Source organism: Lathyrus oleraceus, chromosome 5, assembly GCF_024323335.1.
Source record: "Lathyrus oleraceus cultivar Zhongwan6 chromosome 5, CAAS_Psat_ZW6_1.0, whole genome shotgun sequence".
NCBI lineage: Eukaryota > Viridiplantae > Streptophyta > Magnoliopsida > Fabales > Fabaceae > Lathyrus > Lathyrus oleraceus.
Window position 1 is genome coordinate 316,631,069 of NC_066583.1, and position 20,474 is coordinate 316,651,542.

Genomic DNA, 20,474 nt, shown 5'->3' on the forward strand with positions numbered 1-20,474 from the left:
GTAGCCGAATACAAGTCTGAAACATTGCACTTTTTAAATTCAGAAAAGTTATGGATCATTGCATTTGTTCATCTATGATCCATCGAAAATTGCTATTGTTCTGAGGAGGGTTCTAGGAAGTATAAAAGCTTATGATTTTATTATGAACCATAATAGGAATTAAGATCAATTTTAAACAAATTTCTAACCAATTTTCAAATAGCAACCCTTTTAAGTTTTCAGTTTCTCAAGTGTTGTTCATAAACTGTCATATCATTTAAGTTATCATTTGGAACTTAAAATAAGTATTAATTACAGGATTGTTATCATTTACAAAGAGAAAGAAAATTTCATTATAATCTTCATTCAATCATTGTACAAATATTTTGTTTGCAACTTGTGTTCCAAGTTGTTGGAAATAAGGTTTTGGTTAAAGAGAAAGTGTTCTCTTGTTGTGTTAATCAAGGAAGTGGGTTGCACTTTCTTGTTATTGTTAGAAGATTGTAGGAAATCTTAGTGTTAGACTCTATAAATATCTAACAATAGTTGAAATCTCTTACGGTGTGTAAAGGGACTAGACGTATTCTCGGATTCTGAGAGGAACTAGGATAATTCCCCATGTTCTTTATTTTTATGCAATTTTCAGTTTTAAAGTTCACATATTAAACTATAAAATAACCTATAAATATCTTAAAATTAGAATTTTATAACACCTAATTGACCCATTACCCCTCTTAGGTGCATCTATGATACTTACAGTGCCATCATAGCCTAACTCCTCTTTAAGGAGTAATCGTCTCAAGAGGAAGATGACTTCTAACAAGAGTTCATTTCTAAACACACAACAACTTTTCAATATTAGTATATTTGATATTTGGAAATCTAGGTTTATAATTTTTATTCAAATCATTAATCATCAACTATAGGAAACTATAATCAATGGTCCATTTATCCCTACTTACCAAGTAAATGGAAAAGTAGTAGATAAACCCAACTCCCTTTGGATTGAAGAGGAAAAAAGAAATTTTGAGATAGATTTTAAAACCAAGAACTTTATAACAATTTCTTTAGATGATAGTAAAATTTTCTATGTTCATCAATGCAAAACCACCAAGGAAGTGTGGGATACTTTTGAGATCATATATGTAGTCTCTCCAAGTATCGAACAAGAGAAGATGAACACACGAGATGAAGAAGATGAAGATAACACATTTAGATGTTTTTCAAAGTCTAGAATTTGTATTGGAACGTTCGTCACTAACAAATTTCTAAGAGTTAAGAACTGGAATTAATCATATTCTAATCAAAAGATGGGAGCCTTCATGAATTTCAGAAAAAATCTAGAAAGAATGAGATCATAGAGAAATTGAATGAATTAGGTCAATTACTCATAGATGAAGAAACAAAAACCAAAGAATCATCAACTTCATCATACTCCTATCATACAACTCTAATAGAATCCTTCGAAAGAATATATTCAGTAGTTGAGCGATCTTTGGAAGATTCAACAGCAAATGAAATAACCTCTTATTTAAGAAATGGTGAAGAAGAATTTTTTTCTTCAATATTCAAATGTAGAAGAGGAAAATAAACATCAACCTCGAGGAGAAATATGAAAGAACCTTATTTCAATGAAGAAGATGAAGTTTGATCATGGGCATCCTACGAGGTAGATACTATTCCATCATCTAAGCCATCTTACGAACAACTATTTAGAATGAGCAGTCAGTTAGAGAAAGAAAATGATAAACTTATGGAACACAGTACATGTCTTAAGCAATTTGTAAGATATCTTGAAGGAATCATTAAAATATTCAAGATAGAAATAACTAAGATCATAAATTCAAAAGAAACATGTGAGAAATGTATCTCCTTGAAAAAAGAAGTAATTGATTAACACGAGACCCTAGGAAAGTTTACCCAAGGGAAACAAAAACTTTACTTGATCCTATCAAGTCAAAGATCTTCCATAAACAATAATAGAATAGGATTTAAAAGGGATAGAAAATCTAGTAAATACGTAGATCACAAAAATCATCCAGTCTATAAATGCACACACTGCAAAAGAGTTGGCTAAGTAGGGCCTTTTTGTTTTGAAAAATTGAAAAGATCTAAAGGAAACAACCTTAGAGCTTCTTGAACTAATGCACTTGGGCCTAAGAAGTTATGGGCACGAAAGGTGAAACCTTAGTGTTTTGAACGTATGCTTTGTAGCTCAAAGTTCTATGCATTATCAACGGATTTGTGGTAAGCAAGAGTATACTTATAAGTATATAGTTGATAAGTGCCAAAATATGGTAAATAGACACTTTGTATGAGGACACTTATTGACTTGTTTCGCAAGTTTCTAGTATAAAAACTTCAACTATAATGCAAATATTAGTTTTATTAGGATAACAATTAGTTTCTATATTACATACCTAATTATAACCATTTTTGTAGGTATTTTTACTTACCTTGAAGATTGATAAAGAAAATCATGGACTTGAGCTTCAATATTCTCACTTAGCCATCTCAAAGCGAGCAACCTCGCTTAGCCATGTCCCAATGATCTCTAGGAGAGGCAATAATAAATGACAAAGTTGTGAAAAATCATCATCCTCGCTCAGCCAGGTTCAAGCGAGCTCTTGCTTGGCGAGCTTCAAGTGAGGCCAAATAGAGTGTAAAAAACTTCCAAAATCACCAATCTCGCTTAGCGCAACCTTGCAAGGTCAAAACAAGAAAGCTCGCTAAGCAACCCAACACTCACTAAGTGAGGCAAGGTGGTTTAAGGCTGACGCGTCAGAAATTTTCATGGTGAAGAAAGGCCATCTCGCTAAACGAGCCTGATGGTGGCTAAGCGAGATCAAGATTTCAAGACAAGTATAAATACAACTCAAAATCATTAAAATGGGACCATTATCCTTTTTTCCAAAGATAGAAACACAGAGAGAATTAGGGTAAATTCAGAATTCAAAAAATTCAAGGTGGATATGCAACAATCATCGAGAAATCAACATTGATGCTCAGTCATCTTTATTCTTCTTATCATATATACAAGGCTATAATGATAAAGAATATCTAAATCTCTCTCTTGTTGGGATTAGATGTAATTAATCGTACTCGTATGTATCTCTTTTGATCATTGTTATATACGGATTAGTTACTCATCGATATTGATGTTATCCTTGTTTCAATGTTTAAGTTATGGATTTGAATTGTTATTGAGAAATGCCTTTTGAATCTCGACTTAGGATAATCATCGGTTAAAAGTTAAACTCTAGAGATAGATTTAGATTTAATATTCACTTCAATTCTCAATTCTTAATGCTATCGTATTGATTAATAGGCTGAGAGTTTACCGATTTAACAATACGGTTGAACTATGTTGTTCCTTTTCGACTGGCTACATTTTGCTAAAAAAACACAACATGGAGAAGTGTTCAAGTTTGCTCAACTACTTCAAGATGATTTTTTGGTGCAGAAGGGACACATGCTAGACGCGATTTCACAACATGTTGGCACGACATCTGGACATTGCTCAACAGGCTAGATTGTTGCGTTTTGGGATGAATTTTCTATTGAAGATTCAGTTAGATTTTATTGCTTTTATTTGAAAATATGACTATGTGATTTGTTGAACAGATGTGAAGATCAAATCATATTTAAATATGATTTAAGATTGCATTTGAAATAAACCAAATCATATCTTTCTTTTGGAGACATTTATGGAACAAATGTTATCCAATTGATTATGCAAAGATTCAGGACGGAATTAAATCAAAGATCCGAGGAGAAAAATCCAAAATACTTTTACTATATAAGGAACTCAAAACCTACCTGAAAAGTAAACAATACATTGAAGATATTATAATGATATGATTTATTTGAATTCTTGTTATTTTTGTATGTACACTACTATGTAGGTTTATGTCTCTATAGACGAAAATGAAAGATGACATAAGGAAATAATATGTGATGCAGAAAACTAATAGCTCGCATAAGCTATTTCACATGATTCACACATTCATTTTCCCATTTTTCTACCTAATCTGTTCCATCTCTCATAGGCATTCAAAGAAGTTATTTATCTGCAGTTTATACAAAGAAGAGAAAACTCATATTGTCTAGTAAAAATTTAAAGAAAACAGTTAAAACAAAAAAAAATATATATATATATATATATATATATATATATATATATATATATATATATATATATATATATATATATATATATATATATATATATATATAATAGAAACATAATAAATCAAAAAATAACAAAAGAGAATTCATCAAATATATTATATGTTGGTTTTGTAAACACAGAAAACATGAGCATAATAGTTTGAACAAAATTCACAAAAAGATAAATAATCCATTCTGCATAAATAAACAAAACTATACTCATAAAGTATAAATATCAAAACATAATTCAGTTTTTCTTGTAATCACTCAACAAGAGAAACATAGAAATAGCTTAACTCAATAACAATGTACTTAATCACTTCCTAAACAAAACAAAAAAAATCAGTTATTGAGGCAAATATAGAGACAAACACACCCTTGTTCCATTCCAAATCAACTCTAACAAACACCATTCATTTTATCATTCAGCTTCTTCCTTTCCAACACAAACTTCTTCCAAACCGCAGTTATTTCTCTTTGAGTCTCCAAAGCACTCTTTTTAGCACTCACAACTTCACCATTATTCTTCACAACCTCTTCAACAACCGTAACACTACTACTGCCACTTATCATCTTTATCCTCGCAGCAAATGCATCGAGCTCGTGCAACACTTTCTCGATATCGACCACAAGGCGCTCCGCTAAAGTCCTCGAGAAATCCTCCCTTATGACAACGCGTAAAACGGTTATGTGTTGCGCGTCCGGAGGCATGCTGTATGCCGGAACAATCCATCCGAAGCGCCTCAACAAGTCCGAGATTTGGAATTCGTCGAAGCTTGTATGGTTCTTCAATGTGAAGGCCACTAGAGGGACACCGTCGTCTTTCGACACGATGTTGAAGCGCCCCATTTTCTCGAGTCCTTCTTTTAATACTATCATGTTGTCTCTACAATTTTCCATCACATTTTTATACCCCTGCAACAAGTTAATGCAGAGAATTAGTACATCACATGATTTTTGAAGTGTTCTACAAGAAAAATATGAATGTTGTAATACCTCAAAACCAAGGCGAATCATTTGATAGTATTGAGCAATGACTTGGCTAGAACCTGCATTTCATAGTTTTGTTAAAGAACTTATTATATATTTATATATTCAGGTACTCAAATTCACTGCACTCAAGAAATCTTGATGGTGTGATCAAGACCAGACATCTCAGATTTCAACTTGATATTTTCAATTTGATATACAAATTCAAATACGAGTCATCTGATCTTGATCTATCCATTTGACCACGCGATTTAGCAAATGCTAAATCACGGGTCGAATTCCTATTAAGTACGTACCTTTGGAGAAGTTGAGGGTAAATGTAGGTTGATCAGCTCCTAGATAGTTGATGTGAAAGATGAGTTCCTCAGGCAAATCATCCTTACTTCTCCAAATAGCCCAACCGATTCCGGCATAAACAAGACCATATTTGTGACCACTAACATTGATGCTCTTCACTAGCGGTAAACGAAAATCCCACTCGAGCTCGGGATATATAAATGGAGCAATGAATCCACCACTAGCTGCATCAACATGAATAGGAGTGTCCCATCTACAAAAGAATTTCACATATCAGCTCGTTAAACGTCTCTGATTATTCAACGAATCTAAAAAGTAAATTGTCTGGTATAGAACCTACCCAGTTTCCTTATTCTTTTCAACAAGGAGATCGTTTAAGCGTTTAACATCTTCGAACTCGCCATTCAATGTTGAACCAAGAATAGCCGCAACGCAAATAGTGTTCTCATCAACCAATTCCACAGCCTTTTCAGGGTCCATTACATAGTATCCTTCACTTAGTTTCACCTCTTTCAACTCCACTTCGAAGTACCTTGCGAATTTCTCCCAACAAACCTTCAAATGGAAGATAATTGAAGCTATTAAACAATTGAATAGTAGCACAAACAATGTGAGAAAGGAGAATATGATTTTGAATATATATGTAATATTGTAATGTACCTGGACATTGGCTCCTGTGACAATGTTGGGGTTGTCAAAAGGCTTTCCCTCTAGTTTTCTTTTGTTCTGCCATTTTCTTTTGAATGCTAATCCTGCTAACATTATGGCTTCTGATGAACCAACAGTTCCAACACCAACTGCAGCTTCAGTTTCTTCAAGGGGTGCATTGAAAAGATGAGCTATCATGTTAACACACCGATTCTGCATATAAATGTCATGTCAGAAACATTTACTATTGTTGTTCAGAGTTTTTCTTAAAGCACTTGATTATTGAGACTTACAATTTAAAATAAATTTCTTACCACTTACATAAATTTATTGTAGCTATTTTTATTTTATTTATTATTTGTGAAAAATAATTAGATATGACATTTTTAATAAAACAAAAAATAGAATAATTTTTTACCTATAAAACAAAATAAATAAATTAAAAATATTATGGATTTTCTTATTTACAAATATTTATTTTATTATTATATTTTCTATTTCTTTTTAAATTTTGCATTTGCTGAAAAATGTATTACTATTTATTTTTCATTTTTAAAACTCAATATATTATTAATTATTATTTTATTAATATTAGTCTTACAGAATATTGTAAGAAAAAGATTTTTAAAAAAAGCATTTCAAAGATATATTCCTATGCATAAAAAGTCATACAAAACAACAAAAGTTAACTTAGAAAATTAATTATTGGCTAATAAAATGCAGGGATTCATTAAATATGCTCATCTACTATAGCCATGGAGGGGACCTCAAATCAAAGAAAAACAAATTAAGCATTTAATATATGTATAATTTATCAATTAAGGCAATGTCAAAAAAGGCAATTGGATTAAAAAATTAGCGACAAAAGCAAAGAAAGTGCCACAAAAAGAATTGTTTAATTAATCAACCATGCTGTATTTGTTAAAAACAAAAAATAATTAACCATATCTAAAAAACTAACACACAACTTGTGATTTTTTTATTAAGAGAATAAATTATTTATACTCCATTATTAGAGCCTTAGAAAAAAACATATTAAATGCTTTAAAATGTTGTAAGTATTCAGTTTTTGACAACAAAATTTATTAATAATATTTATAAATCAAAACTTTAAAAAAATAAGAAAAAAAGTCAACAAAGTAAAAGTATAATTTTTGTACTAAAACTGTTAAATACACAATTTTTAATACTTGATTGACTAACTTGTTGCTCTAACATTTTCTATAAATTAATTAAAGATCATAATAAAAAAAAAATAAACAAGATAGTACTAGTAGTATATACCTGTAATTCAGTGGTGACAGGGTATTCATCCATGTCAACGTAGTTCTTGTTGATGGAAGCCATGATGAGTTTATCACACTCTGGCTCCATCCATGTTGTCACAAACGATGCCAGATTCAACCTAGGATTTCCATCCAGCATCAGTTCATCGTTTATGATCTGATATGCTGCATCCTTTGGTATCGATTCGTCCGGCATCTTGAATCTATAACAAAATTCAGCTAACATTAGTAATAAATATTGATAATAACGCAATAACATATACATATATACACGACACTGATACTGACACGGGTATCACAGGACGGACATCACCAGACATAGGCACATATTTGATCAAAAGTGTTAATAATATCGACATTTTTGATCAAATATTTGTGTTTGTCTGATGATGTCCGTCATGTATAAGAGGGTTTGTGGTTTTTGTTGTTACCTAGGAAGTGAAGTTCTGACGTAGCGAGAAGCAAAGGTTGAGTGGACGGAGACATCAGACTCGGAGGCTGTTTTTGAGAGAACCATGGTGGTGAGAAAGAAAGAGCTGTAGAGCTGTTTGTTTGTTTGTTTAAATGTGTTGTTCGGATTGATGAAATGAAACAGGGGACACGGCATATATATAGTATATAAATATACAGATTAGTGCGCTACAGGTTTTGTCTCATTAATTGTAATAGGTAAAAGGACCAATCAAAAACTCTATTCAACAGAAGGAAAAAAAAACCAATTGAATACAATTCTATATAAAGTCAAAGACACTTTCTACCGCGTGACTTTATAACACGGAACCAGTCCTTCTATTTAAGATGCTTTAAATTAAATTATAAAAATTTAGATAAAATAAAATTAAAGAATTATTAAATTTGTTGACTATTTGTATAATTTTATAAATTTAGTCTTAAAAAAGTTATTTTGTTTTTTATTTATTGGAGATTGCATAAAAAAATGATACATAATTAAGAGTATATTTGTAAATAAATTATTAATATTTTAAAATTTGAAGATGGTCAAGATAAATTTTTAAAAAAAATCTAATGGAGAAACACAGATAATAGTTTAAAAATATATATAAGTATAAATCATGAAATTCAATATTACTTAATATTATTTTCAAAATTTTAATCTAATTTTAATTGTAGTAAAAGAAAGTTTAGTACTTTGTGATTACAACCAACTTTCTTTTTTTCGTCGTGGCATCAAAATTGATTGGTGAACAAAGAATCAAAGCTTTCATTGTTACGATGCATCTGAGTCGAAGTTTCTGATGCGATGGAGAGAGGGTTGATCTATAAGATTAACTATGTAATGTCTAAGTCATTAAAAGAGTAAAAAGGTGGGAATCATAATGAATTTGTATATATCAAAAATGGTGTGTCTTCCCTTTTAAATAGGAGAAACGGTTAAGAAAAAAAGTGTCGATTGTGGATTGTTGTCAATTGTCAGATTGATTTGGACGGATAATAAAGCTTAAATGGACGGAATTGTGTGTTCCTAAGGAAGAAAGGGTATACATGTTTTGTGCACTTTACTAGCTATGTTGCATGTTAGGTCTTTCTTCTCGCGCCTTGCGTACAGTCGAAAACCATTTCCCAAACACTTGTCTCTGCTTGTAGAATGAGGGGTTTTCCATACATGATCCAACCGGACTGCTGGATCCGGGGAAGTGAAAGTCTTTGATGTGAGGTCAGTGTCATCTGGCAGTGAAAATTGCCAGAAGCAATCACCATAAAAGATTAGGCAACCAAGTAGGTTGTGAGGGATCTTTTAAAGGTCAAATTTATATTTAAGGCAAAGCGTACTTCCTTGTTAACAAACGTTGTGCTAGTGAAGAAGTCAAACAATAAGTGGCACATGTGTGTCAATTATTTGAATTCGAACAAGGATTCCATCCAAAACGCTTATCCACCTTTCACATATAAACAAGTTAGTGTATAATTCGATTGTCTTCAAAGTACTATCATTCATGGAAGTGTATTCTAGATATAACCATATTCTAATGGACCCCAATGATAGGTCCAAGAAGGAATTCATTACTGCCGTGTGAAACTTTTGTTACAAGATACTTCCTCTTGGTCTAAAAATGATGGAGCAACATACCAAAGAATGAAGAACATGGTCTTTAAGGACCTGATATATGATATGTTGGGTGTTACATGAATGATATGATAATGAAGTCCAAAAAAGAGACTCATCACACAAACCACTTAGAGGTCATCTTCTAGGAGGTCAGGAAGTACAACATGCATTTAAACCTTGAAAAATGCATGTTTAAGTGAGAATCGGGGAAGTTCCTATGGTATTATCTAATAGAAAGGGGGGTCTGAATAAATTCAAGGTTGTGATAGATAGGGCATCCCAAAGACTAAAAAAAGGATTTATCAATTAAACGATATGTTGATTGCATTGCCATGGGTTTTTCTCAAAATTGAATCATTATCGCTGTCATTCTACAAATTTACTGAGGAAAGGTGCAGCCTTCAAATGGATGCCTGAGTGCGAGATCGTGATTACCAAACTCAATGAGGTGTTGTCACAACCTCCCGTTTTGACCAGCCTTAAGGTAGACATGACCATTTTCGCTTATCTAGACATTATGGTAGTTATAGTGCAAAAGATCAAGAATCCCATAAGTGAATACACTTCAATCGGAAGGTACTATAAGGTTTGGAGATAAGATACCAAAAGATATAAAATATCACTTTGGCTCTCGTGTTGATAACCTTAAAATTGAGGAATTATTTTTTAGCACACCACATCACGGTAAGGATCAACCACCATATCATGCAAGTGTTATTCAAACAGGACTTAACGGGGATAATAAGTGAAATTCTAGTTAACAGACTTTCGATGTCACACGGGATGTTATGACATCCAATTTTGCGCAGACAAGAATTATACAGAACTTAAAAAGTAAGTGCAGTAAATAATCACAAGGAATTGTTTACCCACTTTGGTCCAACATGACCTACGCCTGGGGGCTACCAAGCCAGGGAGGAAATCCACTATTAGTAGTATTAATTCAGACCTTAAACCAACTGTTTAATCCTATCACTTAATACCTACCCAATGCAATTTCAATCTTACACTAAGATCAGAGTTCCTACTCACTCCCCCTCAATCACCTCAGTGATTACAACCTTTAATTATATTAAAGTTTATAGTGAAGTCACACTTCAAACAATTCTTGATTGTGCTTAATAGCTTTAATCAAGATACACAACACTCACGCTTAAAAGCTTAGAGTGACACAACACTTACAACTCAATGAACACCCTAGTCCAATGCAATCATCTAGGTGATAATTGCTTGGCTCACAAGATACACCTAATACAAGACACACACAAACATACAACAATGAAGTATATGAAACAATAAAATCTTCACGCCTAAAATCCCCGAGTTCTGAATGAAGGATAGTCATCCTTTTATATTGCAGCACTTGGGCCTTGTACTTGTATTTCCTGAAATTAAGGTCAAGCAAGTTAACATAATTTCCACATCTTAGGGTACTAACAAATAGGCTATTTGTTAGGTTCATTAATTGTAGCTTAGTTGTTAGTTTCCTAGATTTTAGCTCAGCTGTTGACTTCCTGAAGAATAGCCTGAGAAAAATGCTGAAACAGAAAAACTAAACAACCTACAATTTAGCATATGCTGTCAGGAATGAATGTCACAACATTCAGTTTGACGTCCACATCATAGACCATATGCTAAGTCTGTTTTTCCTGAAAACAGACTGTACAAATTTATTGTACTGTATAGGACCAATCCGTCCATACTTCAGTATCAGCTTACATTAATAAATGTCACAATATCCAATTTGACATTTACACATAAGGCCTTATGCCATGGTCTGTTGTTCTCCTGAAGAACAGACTGAGATACATACTGAAGTGTAGCAGACAACCAACCTGCCTATTATTCAGTATATGTTGTCAATGATGAATGTCATAACATCCAGTTTAACATTCAGACAGTACGCCTTGTGCCAGGTCTGTTATTCCCTTGATAAACAGACTGAAAATAAATACTGAGTTATAGAAGAACATTAATTGTTCTATTCCTCAGTATCTGCTGACAGGGATGAATGTCATAACATCTAGTTTGACATTCAGTAAGTCCTGTATTAGCTAAACCTGCAGCATACTACTCAAGTATGTCATGACATCAGTCAAGACATCAGAGTACAGTTAGATGATCTAACACACAATGCAGTCAAACAAACATCTCCACAACATGTCATGACATCAGTCAAGACATTAGAATCCAGCTAGTGTTTTACCATAAAATGCAGCCAATCAAACATCTACAAACTCCCCCTTTGGATTTTTTTTGGCTAAAACACTTTGTCCTCACAACAGAGTATACAGCAGCGGAAAACACACATCTAGCAGGGAAATTTACCTAGCTAATACACTCAGAGTAGCAGCACACTCACACACATAGAAGTTAAATAAAAACTTCACATATCAGCACACATACAGAAGTTAAATAAAACTTCTAATAGCAGCACACAAAAACACACTCACACTCATGGAAGTGGAACATCAGCTGCAGCACAACCTCTGGATTAGAGGATCTTGAATATCTGTCTTGAATATCTGTTTAGCAAAACAATCTGTTGTCCTGGGGCATCACAGGTGTTACTCCCCCATTTTGTCAAAAATGTTGCCAAAGCAACACTTTAAATTACAGACCAAAATAAACAGAATTACACACAAATAACAGAATTACAAAAAATGATTTATTCATCTGACTTAGAGTCAGCCTCATCATCAGTGCCATCATCAGAACTAGCCTCCTCTTCACCTTCTGCACTTTGCCTTGCAGCTCCTTCTGTACCCTCAGCAGCTTCACCAAGCACACCATCATCAGACATCTCCAATTGGATGATCAACCTTTCCAAAGTGAGCTTCCTTGCCTCTAGCTCTTTGCAAGTTTCTCTGAGTATGGCAACGACAACAGCTTTATCTGGTTGATTGCCAACACTTGATGTTTCTCCAGTTGTCATGGCAATGTCAGGGACATGCTTACCCAGGAACAGTTTGTAATTGAAGGCCAACGGACCCTCTCTTCTTTTCACAAAGTCATTGTCTATCAAGATGTTTGGGAATTGATTCAGCACAATGCCACATATGAGGGAAGGAAAGGCTATAGGCCCCTTCATACTGAAGCTCCCAGCATGTTTCATGGTCTGATAAAAAATGTAGGTTCCATAGTCAAACTTTGCTTTGGTTCCAACATCATAGATGAACTTTCCAAGCATCACAGACACAATGGACTTGTGATTTGTGGGCACCCAGTTGGCAGCTCCAACTTTGTGTAGCATAGCATACTTCACACTGAGTTTGCTGGCCACCAACTTACCTTTAAGAGGCCACTTCCTGACTTGATTTGCAGTGATGACTTGACAGATTCTGTTGTCAGTCACTTCAAGCTCTGGTTGAACTACATCATGTCTTCCCAAATACAGGTTGATAACTGAGGGAGAGAAGTTCACACACTTGCTTCGCACATATACCTTTCTGAATTCACTTGACTTTCCATTTGCACATTCCTCAGACACATTGACAATAAACTCCTTTACTAAGGTCTCATAGCACTTTGGGAGTTGAGTCACAGTTTTCAGTAAGCCTGGTTCTTGAATCAGGTCTACAATCTCCTTACACTCCAGGGCATTCTGAGCCAGTTCCCTCTCCAATGCCAGCCTCTTGTGATAGACGTACTTCCACTTGTTTACACTAGAGGCAAAATGGAATGACACGTTGTCAATAGGTACCTCAGGGACACTAGCAGCCAGCTTGCTAGTGGTTGGCTTCTTCTTTGACAGAGATGTTGTGACATCACAAGGGACATCAGAATCAGACTCCAAAACAACAGTCTTGGTCTTCATTTTCTTGGGCACCTCTTTGCTCCAAGATTTTGCAGGCCCGTGCCCTTTCCTTTTGAGGGAACTCTCTGTCACCTTTGGAGTGGGAGAAGTTGCCACATCAGCCTTCCTTGTTGGGGACCTCTGCACCACAGTCTTCTTTCCTCTCCTAGTCCTAACCCTTTTGGCTATGCTAGGGACAAATGAGGTCAACAGTTCATTATCAGAGAATTCTTCCAGATTCACTGTGTCAGCTTTAGGGTTGTCACTGACATCTTGAGTGACACGGACCTTCTCACCTCTCACATTGTCTAAGGGTTTGTCAAATTTTTCCCCCTCAGGTTGCTCAGCATTGTCAGAAACATTCTTTCTTAAGACGACTGCGTTTTCTTGACATGCAACATTATCAGGTGTGATAGTGTTCAAGGGAACGGAAACCCCAGGAACATTCTGATTGCCAGATAGTATATTAGTGACAATAGTTGCAATGGCATTATGCACATACCTCGAGCCTTCCCTGGGTTGTTCATCACGTGCGATTGCTGATGAGAATCCAGAGACCGTTTCTTTAGGTCTTCTTGCATGAGACGAAGTTGCAGCGTCAGCCATAGGATCCTCCCGGTTAGGTTTGCAAGACTCAGAGCTGGAGGAATCAGACATGGTCGTGTAGGAGGTTGAGTCGGATTGGTGCAACATGATGAATATCTCGGAGGAGAGTTGAACAGTTTCTTTGGGAGAAAGTTTGCAAGACTGAAAGTTGAAGCGATGGAATAGGAAACGCTTGTTGCACGAGCAATGTCTATTATTTGTTGACCACTCAGAGTGCACTATTAATTGTTTAATAAGTTGACTTACTAAACATTAAATAACTAACATCATTAGTTGCTATAATTTCTCAGAAGCACACATTCCCTCTTTGCCCCTAACTTCGTCAGACTGAGTAGCATCCAATGTCATGACATTCTGAGTGACATTGTACTCAGTCTGCATCTGGTTCATCCATACCAGAGGTGAACACCTGCTGCCAGAAGCTAGGTACTTAGCTTCTGCAGTGGACAATGATACACACATCTGTTTATCCCTTGCTACTGCACCATTTGTATGATGACCAATAGGTGACAATGACTCGTAGCTTTCAATCAGACATTTTCCATAGTCTGTTCTTTTATCCGTAAGAAGATTTGGGATTCCTCTAATTGCTCCCTTGGATATGATCTTCTTCATTCCTTTTAAATGAAGTTGTCCAAGTCTTCCATGTCCCAGCTTCACTTCCTGCTCTCCCTTGGCTAAGGGGCACTTGGAGGAGTAGAGTGAGTCTTTAGATTCCCATAGATAACAGTTATCTTTGGATCTGGCTCATCTCATCACTTCCTGATTGCAACCATTCAACACCACACATCCTCCCCTAGTGAATTGCACATTGAATCCTTGGTCACATAGTTGGCTTATGCTGATGAGATTAGAAGTTAGTCCTTTTACTAACAGCATATTGCTCAGTTTTGGAACTTCAGGACAATCCAGCTTACCAACACCCTTGATTTCTCCTTTAGCTCCATCACCAAATGTCACATACCTGGTGGCATGGGGTTGTAGATCCACCAATAAGTTGCTCATCCCAGTCATATGTCTTGAGCAGCCACTATCAAAATACCAGTCTTGTCTGGTAGATGCCCTTGGAGATGTGTGAGCTAGTTTAGCAACCCATTGTTGTTTCTCAATGGGGATATTATGCTTAGATGCCTGCTGCTTAGGTCTGACTTGAGGTGTCTGATTAGCAACCCATTTTTGTTTCTTAATGGGGGCGTTATGCTTAGATGCCTTCAGCTTAGGTCTGACTTGAGCAGTCTGGTTAGGATAACCATGCAGCCTGTAGCAGAAAGGTTTTTTGTGACCAAATCTACCACAGTAGTGACATCTCTATCTTTGAAATTTCTTCTTCTGATGGTGACTCATCCTGGTTCCCTGATGTTGAGACATCAGTTGTGACTTCTGCTTGAGTTTCTAAACTTCAGCCTTTGATCTCTTGAGATCAGTTGAGGATTTCTTAGCATAGCCTAAGCCAGACATGGTTCCTGACTTCTGCCCCACCTTTAGAATCTCTTCCAAGGTGTCAGTTCCTTTATTCAGCATTCTGATGGATTTAGTCATTTGTTCTAGCGTAGATGTTAGCACAGATATCTCACCATTCAGACCATCTATGACTGTCAGCTGCTTTTGTTTCTCAGCTTCCAGCTCTTTGATGAGTTTCTTCTGCTTTTCTCCTTGGATGCAAACTTCTGCACTTTTAATACATAGTTTTTTATATGAAGCAGCAAGTTCATCAAGGGTAAGTTCATCTCCACTTGAGTCATCATCAGAGGCACAGACACTGGTCAGAGCAGTGACATGTTTAGCAAATTCTCCTTCAGATTCACTCTCAGAATCTCCTTCGGACCATGTGATAGATAGCCCTTTCTTTTGCATCTTGAGAAAGGTAGGGCATTCAGCTTTAATATGACCATAACCTTCACATCCATGGCACTGGATTCCTTTGCCTTAAGTGACCTTTTCTTCATATTTTGACTTTCTACTTATGTCATATGAAGAGTTCTTGACATTAGGTCTACCCTGTTGATCAACCTTCTTTATGAACTTGTTGAGCTGTCTTCCAAGCATGGCTATGGCTTCTGAAATGCTTTCATTTCCTCCAATGTTTCCTACTTCTGAATTCTCTTCAGTATTTGACACAAAAGTTATGCTTTTGTTCTTCTTTTCAGCATCCTCACATAAGCCCATTTCAAAGGTTTGGAGTGACCCAATAAGCTCATCAACCTTCATATTGCTGATATCTTGAGCCTCTTCTATGTCTGTGACCTTCATGGCAAATCTCTTTGGCAATGATCTGAGAATCTTCCTTACAAGCTTCTCTTCAGCCATTTTCTCACCTAAGCCACCAGAAGTGTTTGCGATTTCAAGAATATTCATGTGGAAGTCATGAATAGTCTCATCTTCTTTCATCCTCAGATTTTTAAACTTGGTGGTCAGCATCTGAAGTTTAGACATCCTCACCTTGGAGGTACCTTCATGAGTTATCTTGAGGGTATTCCAGACTTCCTTAGCCAGCTCACAGTGATGCACCAGTCTGAAGATGTTCTTACTTATTCCATTGAACAATGCATTCAAGGCCTTAGAATTTCCAAGGGCTAATGCCTCTTGCTCCCTGTCCCACTCTTCTTCAGGAATTTGCACACTGACTCCATCTTCACCTGTCTTCGTTGGATGTTCTCATCCTTTGTTGACAGCTCTCCAGACTTTGCTATCTAGAGAACTCAAGAAGGCTATCATATGAGGCTTCCAGTTATCATAGTTAGACCCATCCAGCATGGGTGGTCTATTTGAGTATCCTACATCCTTGTCCATGGTACTAGAAAGTAACTTCCCTAGATCTCACCCAGAAATTAACAGGCAGGGTGCCTGCTCTGATGCCAATTCAAATTCTAGTTAACAGACTTTCGATGTCACACGGGATGTTATGACATCCAATTCTGCGCAGACAAGAATTATGCATAACTTAAAAAGTAAGTGCAGTAAATCATCACAAGGAATTGTTTACCCAGTTCGGTCCAACATGACCTACGTCTGGGGGCTACCAAGCCAGGGAGGAAATCCACTATTAGTAGTATTAATTCAGACATTAAACCAAATGTTTAATCCTATCACTTAATACTCACCCAATGCAATTTCAATATTACACTAAGATCAGAGTTCCTACTCACTCCCCCTTAATCACCTCAGTGATTACAACCTTTAATTATATTAAAGTTTATAGTGAAGTCACACTTTAAACAATTCTTGATTGTGCTTAACATCTTTAATCAAGATACACAACACTCACGCTTAAAAGCTTAGAGTGACACAACACTTACAACTCAATGAACACCCTAGTCCAATGCAATCATCTAGGTGATAATTGCTTGGCTCACAAGATACACCTAATACAAGACACACACAAACATACAGCAGTGAAGTATATGAAACAATAAAATCTTCACGCCTAAAATCCCCGAGTTCTGAATGAAGGATAGTCATCCTTTTATATTTCAGCACTTGGGCCTTGTACTTGTATTTCCTGAAATTAAGGTCAAGCAAGTTAACATAATTTCCACAGCTTAGGGTACTAACAAATAGGCTATTCGTTAGGTTCATTAATTGTAGCTTAGTTGTTAGTTTCCTAGATTTTAGCTCAGCTGTTGACTTCCTGAAGAATAGCCTGAGAAAAATGCTGAAACAGAAAAACTAAACAACCTACAATTTAGCATATGCTGTCAGGAATGAATGTCACAACATTCAGTTTGACGTCCACATCATAGACCATATGCTAAGTCTGTTTTTCTTGAAAACAGACTGTACAAATTTGTTGTACTGTATAGGACCAATCCGTCCATACTTCAGTATCAACTTACATTAATAAATGTCACAATATCCAATTTGACATTTACACATAAGGCCTTATGCCATGGTCTGTTGTTCTCCTGAAGAACAGACTGAGATACATACTGAAGTGTAGCAGACAACCAACCTGCCTATTATTCAGTATATGTTGTCAATGATGAATGTCATAACATCCAGTTTGACATTCAGACAGTAGGCCTTGTGCCAGGTCTGTTATTCCCTTGATAAACAGACTGAAAATAAACACTGAGTTATAGAAGAACACCAACTGTTCTATTCCTCAGTATCTGCTGATAGGGATGAATGTCATAACATCTAGTTTGACATTTAGTAAGTCCTGTATTAGCTAAACCTGCAGCATACTACTCAAGTATGTCATGACATCAGTCAAGACATCAGAGTACAGTTAGATGATCTAACACACAATGCAGTCAAACAAACATCTCCACAGCATGTCATGACATCAGTCAAGACATTAGAATCCAGCTAGTGTTTTACCATAAAATGCAGCCAATCAAACATCTACAATAAGGAAATGGGGCATTGAAGTCTCAATTTGATATCACTTACATAACTTGGAAAGATCTCAAAGCTCGGACCTTGGTTGATTTTGTAGTTGAAACTATATATGAAGCGCATGACGCACCCTTAAGATGAGCAATGTATTAAATGACTTTTCTAACATCATGGGCAATGTAGTTGAAATTATTTTAGAAAACGAAAATAAAATCACCCTCAAGGTATCCGTAAGGTTTCAATTCCCAACATCTAACAATTAAACAAAATATGAGGATCACTTAGTCAGACTACGCGTGAGTTTTGAAATGGAGGTCGATTATGTGATGTTTAAGTTTGACTCAGAGCTAATAACGATGCAAAACTATAAAGAGTATCAAGTTAAAGACGTTGTCATGCAGTAGTACTTGAACATCGTTAAGGTCACTGTGACTAAGTTTAATAACGTTGAAGTCCAATACTCAAGTTTGTCCCATGGGACATGCCAACAAGGTCATTACATAGGGCCTCAATAAGGCCTCTCTTAATGTTTGTGTAATACATAAGAATCCATGTGATAATTTGTCAAGTAACATTTTCTTTTCACTTATTTACCTAATAGTAGTGTCAAAGATTTTAAAAAAACTTTGAATATTAGGTGAAAACAAGCACTATTTTTTAAATTCATAATATTATCAAACACAACAAATTAATATATAAGTGTACTTTTTTCTAGTAATAAAACATTTTTACTATCAATTTAAAAATCTAAACCATTATAATAACTTAAGAAATAGTTTTATATTTATAAAAGCATAAAACAATGTAGTGGATATTTAATATTTTTATATACTTTTATATTATATAATATTTTTTCTCCTTTTTTATTAATATAAAATTATTTTTTATAAGAATTTAAATTAGGTTTCACCTTTGAATTAATTTTGAGGTTTTATTTTAAAAAAATCCAAAAAAATATTTTTGAATAAAAGCATAATAATTTTACTAAATTTTTACTATTAGCTTAAAAAAAAGACTACACTTTATCATTTGTTCGGGCCTTCATGTGTTGGGCCAAGTATGCCAACACTTCTCTGGAGAATAGATTTTAGGGAATTTTTTATTTCACTCTACGGGATGAAAAAATACCTTATAGAAAATCGAAAACACTCTTTAGATTTTTGAGATACATCTCTGGATGGACCTCATGCACACACAATTCATTTTTTTTAGTCACACCCTAATTTTATTCACAAATACACTTAGATCCTATACAATGAATCCAAATCATTTCTCTATCGAGCAAAAACTTTTTGATAACTCTACTATGTGTATCAATTATGTTCAAACTAGGAAAAAGACGAAATGACTAAGGACCAGATCATATCTACAACTTCTAATTTGAATTTGGACTTCTGAAGCTTTATGAGATAATCGATTTAAAACATATAACAAAAACAGATGAAATTTGTAACTGGAATTTGGACTTCTAAAACTTTACCAGAATAATTTGTACGACACTATTTTTGTTTTGAGGCTTTCTACGTTGGTTAAATATAAAAAGTGCACGTTACATGTGAATATTGGCCTTTTGAGACTAAATCTCAATGCAGATGAATCATCATTAACAAAATAGAATCCTTCTGAAAACCACAAGAACAATCAATGTTAAAAGACTCTCAAAGACTTTTGAAAATATATTTTAGAAAACTTTTGGAAAATGCATTTTTGAAATAATTTAATTCATAAAATTGAGGCGTAATTCAGAAACTGGTGAATTGGCTGCGTTTGAAGATGTATCTTAAAAATCTGAGAATATTTTTGTATTTCCACATAAATAATATATATATGATGGATTAAGAAATTTCCAAAACTTAAATGAGATTTTTTTATCCAAACTTGCAGATCTTTGGCAGAGGATTTTAACAAAACTCTAATCCAAGGAATTTTATTCTCAAAGTGGATTCTATAGGAGAAACAAGAGGAGGAGCGCAACTAATGAGTTGGATGACACTAATAATGAGATATATTATATTTGGTAAGAAAAAGGAAAGGGAAATCAAAGTTAATTTTTTTATAAAATAAAACAGTTCCAAATTAGTTTATAATATAAATTGATTTATATATGTAAATTAATTCTAAACTAATTTTAAAATACAAAAAAAAATTAAATTAATTTTAAACTAAAATAAAACTATTTTAGCAATTAATTGATTTTTTATTTAAAAAAAATTAAGAAAAATTAATTAAATTATTAATGTGATTCATTATGAAAATTACTCCGAGCTTATGTTTGTTTCTTTTTTATGGTAGTCAA

The 20,474-nt window shown here is 34.7% G+C and overlaps 1 protein-coding gene across 1 annotated transcript; it reads right to left on the reverse strand.

The window, feature by feature from the left end:
* Positions 1-4,349: 4,349 nt before the first annotated feature.
* On the reverse strand, positions 4,350-7,966 carry LOC127084277 (glutamate decarboxylase). Its single transcript, XM_051024700.1, has 7 exons — positions 7,802-7,966; positions 7,369-7,573; positions 6,097-6,297; positions 5,777-5,991; positions 5,436-5,689; positions 5,146-5,198; positions 4,350-5,064 (listed from the first exon to the last, which is right to left on the reverse strand). Exons 1-7 carry the CDS (start codon positions 7,885-7,887, stop codon positions 4,549-4,551), a joined length of 1,530 nt encoding a protein of 509 aa, XP_050880657.1. The 5' UTR covers positions 7,888-7,966; the 3' UTR covers positions 4,350-4,548.
* Positions 7,967-20,474: the final 12,508 nt, after the last annotated feature.